Genomic DNA, 6,412 nt, shown 5'->3' with positions numbered 1-6,412 from the left:
TTATGTGTGTGCATGCGCGTATGTAAGGACACACACACGCCAGACACACAATCCACACAAATACTCTCACTCTAGCACACATACCGACATTACAAACATATAGAAAAGGTATATGACACCCGTCAACATTCTGTGGCCTGAGCTTCTACAAAAGGCTCTCAATCTAGTCTATCACCTGACGCTAGTTCTCCTGCACTTTACACTCTTCTCTCATTCCGATCTTTTTCCAGAGCCGATCGAAGTCACCATGGCGACAGTGATCGTGATCGTGAAACAGCCACTGGATTTCAGTACTTTGCGATTCTTCGTTTTCCAATCAACTTCTACACCGCCTGTCCCTTTCCTTGCATCCTTGCATCCTCGCATCCTCGTCTCTTATGTGACCACATGGCACAACAAACCACCTCCTAAAAGCTGTTCTCCATTCCAAAGTGCTGTAGCTACTTCGATCCCCAGCGAAACAAAACTAAAACAAAATAAAACAAAAAGCACATACAGTACTGTGTTAGAGAGGAGACGGCAAAAACAAACATATTCATGAGTCACGTTGGTGAGAGCGTGACGGATTGAAAACAAAGACATAAGCAAAACAATAACAAAGGCTTTGAAACGACCACTGCAGCCTCTAGAAGCCCCGATCTCTGCGTGGCCCTCGCACACATGTAGACTCTCCGGGAGATTGCAATGACTCTCTATACACCGGGCGGTGTGGTGAGGGCCAGACAGTACAAGGTAGTAGACCAAATAAGCGTGTTTTTTTAAATGTTTGCAATGAATTAATAGACATGACATAATAACCTGGAGTTAAATCACCACTGATCAAGGTTTTTAGACAATCACGACGTTCACATCATCGTCATCAACTCTCGTCCAGTGAATAAAAAGGAGAAAAAAAAAAGTGACACAAATCGAATGACATTGCTTCTGATTAAAACTGAATGCGCTGCAACCAAACTTGACAAAGAGGAGAGTTCCTAGCCTCTCCCCGCTTCCTTTGTTGCGTGGCACACCGGCGCTGTCTGATGACATCATCGATCAATTCTGGCACAACTGGATGATTAAATAGTGAATCGCGTATCATACCACATTTATAATACAGACACGTAGAAAGAGGCTTTTATCTCTCTCCTCTACACCCCCCCCCACCCACCCACTGAGAAAGAAAACTCTCACGACTTATAAACACTTTACGCATTACTCTGTGAATGTTCACATTATCCGACAAGTCTTTCTCGCCTCACTTTGATGACATCATTGGGTGACGCCGGAGCAGAGACTTTCCGCCTTTCTGACTCAACTGTCGGTCTGTGAAGAAGCGATCTGTGGGGCCGTCTGACCCCCTTCATACAGTAGAACTGCAGCGAGCCTGGAGGCATCAAACAATGCTTCTGTATGCCACACACACACACCTCCGATAAACATCTAGTACACAAATCCCTGCCGCACATCCTCCTTGAATAAAACACAAACCCCCAGTGAAATAGCAAGGACTATCTTCGGAAAAACACCACCAAATCGATCTTATTTAAAAGTGTTACAACTGCTATGGACCTAATGTATAGTGTTATCATGTCGGGGGGGGGGGGGGGGGGGGTCAAATCCGGTACAGACTACATCACTGAGGATGGAAATAAAACCTGTAATGCAGTAAAAAAAGAAAGAAAAGCGATTTGAAAAACTATGAAACCAATTTCCGATTTTCTTGGTTGATTATTTTTTGCGCATTTTTCTGCAGATCTCCAGGATTCAACATCCGACGGTCCGGAACTCCCCCTCACTTCCCGAAGCTGGAGCGTCCCTCGACGCTGACCTTCACGCCGTGCGGGAGGAAGGAGGGCCGGGGCAGCGCCGCGGGAAGCTCCTCCTCCAGCCGGTCCACCTTGCGGCCCTCGGGGGCTGACCACCGGCGCTTACGGCCCCTGGTCGGCTTCAAGACACCTCCGGTCGCCGCGGACCCTCCGTCCTCCCCCCCGCACCTCGGCTCCATCCCGTTCTCAGTTTTAACGATGGCTCCTCCTCCTCCTCCTCCTCCTCCTCCTCCTCCTGTGAGGTTCTGCTGCTGCCTCAGCCCGTTCTCCCTCTCCCCACGCTTGGAGCTTCCTGCGCCACACCTCGGGGGCTCCGGGGCCAGCCGGGGGGGCTTGAGAGGTCCGTGGCCGGGGGTGGTGGAGGCTGCAGCGCTGGCGGCGGCGGCGGTGGTGGTGGTGGTGGTGGAGGAGGAGGAGGAGGAGGTGGAGCGCTCTGGCGGCTGGCTCTTCTTCAGCGCCCCGTTCCTCAGGTTCTTGAGGGTGAGGGAGATGCAGACGTCGCCCACCGACAGCCGGGCGCAGGGCAGCTCCAGCATGGCGGTGGTGCGGTCGGGGCAGCAGGACGACCAGCCCTGGCCGAACACGAAGAAGGGGTACTCCACCAGCACCTCCACGCTCACCTGGAGCCGAGGGGAGGAGAAGGGACAGAGGTTACCCTGATCAGACGTTCTCCTTCTGCAGACATTATCATGGAGAAAACGGTTTTCACGCAATGGAGGTAGTAAATACATGCAAAACGTGATTCATACCCCGATATCACACGGCAACACGTGGATATGCAAAGTGACGAGATACTGTTTGTGGGGATGTGAAAATAAATCACGATCTGAAGTTGAACAAAGCCTCAAGGATACTGCCATTTCTATCTGGTTCGCTGTTTTTGGTTCAGGAAACCAATCAGAATCTAGATCACAACAGAATCTCTTCTACTGCTGCTCTTGCTCAATAGTAAAGAATGGGATCACTTATTGAATGCCTACACTGCGACGACCCCCACAGCAGTTTAATTTCTCAATTTCCATTCAGAAGCCGGTAGAGCCCATCTGAAGTGGTCACAAGTGGGAGCATGAGAGGGGGGGGGGGGGGGGGGGGGGGGGGGCGAAGAGAACAAGATGCAAAGCAACAGGCGAACGAGGAAGAGGGCACAAAGGGTGGGTGAGGGAGAGAGAGCGAGAGAGAGAGAGAGAGAGCGAGAGAGAGAGAGAGAGAGAGAGAGAGAGAGACAGAGAGAGAGAGAGAGAGAGAGAGAAAAGCCTCTCAAAAACAACGCGAGCGACTTAGGACACTCCACACCCTCCCTCAGCCAGCGCCTTGATTTGAGGTTCAGGTTTTGAGTGATCTGGTGAACCTCCCACCACCCTGCACCAGACCCTTGGGGGAGGAAGACAGAAGCTCTACCATCTCAGAGAGGAGCTGCACCACAACATGGAGCCCAAGGGGCAGGCAGTCGGGGAGAGAGGCAGAGACTTTGAAGGTGGTCAAAGGCAGTGTGTGCTTGTTAGTGTGTGTGTGTGTGTGCGTGCGTGCGTGTGTGCGTGCGTGCGTGCGTGCGTGCGTGCAAGCGTGCGCGCGGGATAGACTCGCGGTGAGGATGGATACAAGTATGGTATCTATCTTTGACACAGACACTTGCGTGCACATGTGTGTGTGTGTGTGTGTGTGTGGGTGCGTGTTTATGTCAAAAATATATGAATGAATACTAGAGAGTTACATGAGACCATGCAAGGAATGAGCTTTGAATTCTTCTCCACTATTAACTGAGAGAAACTTGTCCACTAATGGGACTTGAGCTGTACCTTGTTACCCAACGAAACCTGCTGGAACTTCCCTTAAACACACATACAGTGAGTCTACCACCATTTCATTGTATCAGACCAGCCTGTGTTAGCAAATGTCAGCACTGTTAACAGACATCCACAATATGAGAAACGCCTTAAGAAGGCATGAATCAATAAAAAAATGGGATTAAATAAAATCTATTATATGCCTTGCAAGACACAGAAACTGGGTCAGAGTAGTTAAAAGTGTCTAAAGGGGTGAAGGTAGATCCTTCCAGAAGATCCCCCCGTACAGAAGACATGACCGGTGTCTTGCAGAAGACCCTGCTTGGCCTTATCTGGGATTCTCTTTGGATCTCTGGACCTCTCTCAGGTCCTGTCACAACATGGGGTTGGATATCTGGCCAAACAATTGCTTTCTCCCATAAAGAGAATTGTTTATATTAAAAACTACACAAAGTAGAGTACAATCAAAACAAAAGTCTAGTCTGGTGAGGGATGGCATCCAAGAGAGGGAGATGGAGGAAGGTGACGCCAGGGAACCACAAGGTCTGTAATATATTACTCCGAGGCTTCTGAAAGAAATTCAACACATTTATTGAGTCTGCCTTGATATCTTAACATTGACTCGGCCGCATGGGTCTATTGAGACGGCGGTTCCAAAGAATAAACCGATTGTTGAATGCATTTGGAAAAATGACGCTAAACACTTTTTTGTTTTCGATTTTTGAATCTTTTGAATTCAAAGATTCATCTGTGCCACAATCTTTTTGTTCAGTTCACATTCAACCCATAACAAACAACTCGACAAGTGTCCGTAGCTGTCATCCGTCACACCTCGGAGACTCAGTCCCAACAGCCCCTAAGTCTAAACCCACCTGGGCAGAACGTACACACATATACACACGTATGGTTGTATGTATTGGGGGTGGGACAGAATATAGATACGGCAATATATCGTCGCCCTTCTTCGTGCGATAAGAGAATCGAATCACTAGCGGCAAATATAAATATTTAAATTATTATATATATTTCTACTGAAAAGTAAGTGAAAAACTTTTTGGACCATGAATAAAGACAGAAATCCTGCACTTTACCTCTTCACAGCCATTTACTGTCGATAGTTAAGACATATATCGTGATGTGTCTTTATAGGATTGTCTCACAATGTTTATTGATTATCGCAGAATCTGTATGTATCGCGTCGTATCGTGAGGTACCCTGTGATTCCCGACCCTAACATATATACGTCTGTACACGTATATACATGTCGACTTTGTTTTTCAACTTATGAAAGTGTCTGTGCATCTTGGAGAGCGAGTCAAACGTGTCGTTACTATGATATCATTATCATTATCATGCAGTATTTTCAGTAACAGCCTCCACACAGAGTGGAGGTTCCTCACACCCCCACCCTCACCTGTGCCCGGTGCTCCCCCACGGAGAACTGCACCACGGCCAGGTGGCGCGAGGCCGGGCTCTGGTCGATGCGTTCCACGGTGGACGAGTCGATCTTCAGCTCGCTGCTGATCTCGGCGCTCTGGATGAAGTCCTCCGTCTTCAGCTCCTCCACACGCTTCAGGTCCCCGTCCGCCAGCTGGATGATGGAGCCCTTCACGAAGTAGGGCGGCAGGCTGGGCGGCGACGGGGCCGGCGAGGGGGAGGCCGCCGCCGCCGCCGCCGCCGCCGCCGCCGCCGCCGCAGGGGGCGGCGGCGGCAGCGGCGGGAGGAGGCGCGCCTGGTGGAAGAGCGGCGCCTCGGGCAGCTCCGGGGGCTCCCTCTTGGGAGCCCCCGGGTACGTCTGCGGGGGGAGCGCGCCGGCGAAGCTCAGCGAGGCGGCGGCGGCGGCGGCGGCGGCGGCGGCGGCGGCGGCGGCGGCGGAGGTGGCGTGCGACGCCGCCGACTCCATGGTGGTGACTCCGCCCCCGCTGACGGGGATGATCACCGGTTGGCTGCCGGGGATCAGCAGGTGCTGCTGGAGGCTGGCGTGGTGGTAGCTGATTGGCTGCTGATGATGGTGGTGGTGGTGGTGCTGCTGCTGCTGCTGCTGCTGCTGCTGTAGTTGTTGTTGTAGTTGTTGTTGTTGTTGTTGCCCCCCCCCTGCGATGTAGCCGATGATGGGGGGCTGGGAGTAGAGCCCCGGGGCGGGGAGCCCCAGGGACAGCAGCTCCGGGGCGCCGTGCGTGGTCTGGATGACGGTGTGGGGCGACAGCGCGCTGACGGAGGCCTTCAGGGCGTCCACGCCCGGCGGCGGCGCGAAGGAGAAGGAGGAGGCCGGGGAGGAGTTGGCCGAGGAGGAGGAGGAGGAGGAGGAGGAGGAGGGCGCCCGGTGCACCGGCTTCCCCAGCCCGATGCCGCCCCGCTCCGGGGGGCCGGCGGCCTGCGGCCCGTGGTGGTGGTGTTGGTGGTGGTGGTGGTGGTGGTGGTGGTCCGGGTGGCTGTTGGGCATCAGCATGAAGGAGGTGCGCAGCACAGAGGCATCGTGGGTAGTGTAGTCCGTGGGCAGGAGCAGCTGGTGCGCCTCGTAGGCCGACGACGAGGTCGACGAGGACGACAGCGGCGACGACGACGACGACGAAGACGTGCACGGCGGCCCGCCCCGCACTTTATGGCCCAGCTTGGCCAGGCCGGACCCCGCCCGCCGGACCCCCCGCTCCTGCTCCCCGTTGTGGAGCTCCCGGGACCCCCGCGGCGGGCCCCCCTCCTCCCGCCGGGAGGGGGCGTCGGCGTACTGCACCACCAGCTGGGAGATGGCGTGGCCCAACTTGTGGTGCGGGTGCAGCGGCGGCGGCAGCGGCGGCGGGAGGTGGGCGTGGTGGTGGGAGG

The 6,412-nt window shown here is 53.8% G+C and overlaps 1 protein-coding gene across 1 annotated transcript in view; it reads right to left on the bottom strand.

Moving 5' to 3' along the window:
- Positions 1-1,175: 1,175 nt before the first annotated feature.
- The window catches only part of atxn1a (ataxin 1a), a 74,714-nt gene continuing 69,477 nt past the window's right edge, over positions 1,176-6,412 (bottom strand). The window contains exons 5-7 of the mRNA XM_079749353.1: positions 5,451-6,412; positions 5,007-5,267; positions 1,176-2,428 (exon numbers count right to left, since the gene is read on the bottom strand). The exon at positions 5,451-6,412 is cut by the window's right edge and continues 1,376 nt beyond it. Coding sequence (XP_079605479.1) covers positions 1,775-2,428; positions 5,007-5,267; positions 5,451-6,412 — 1,877 coding nt within the window. The 3' untranslated portion in view covers positions 1,176-1,774. The remainder of the gene's footprint in view (positions 2,429-5,006; positions 5,268-5,450) is intronic.

The sequence above is a fragment of the Pollachius pollachius genome (genome assembly GCF_949987615.1).
Source record: "Pollachius pollachius genome assembly, chromosome: 13".
NCBI classification, from domain to species: Eukaryota; Metazoa; Chordata; class Actinopteri; order Gadiformes; family Gadidae; genus Pollachius; species Pollachius pollachius.
Note: the sequence above shows the minus strand (reverse complement) of the source record. Positions and strands in the feature narration are given on the sequence as shown.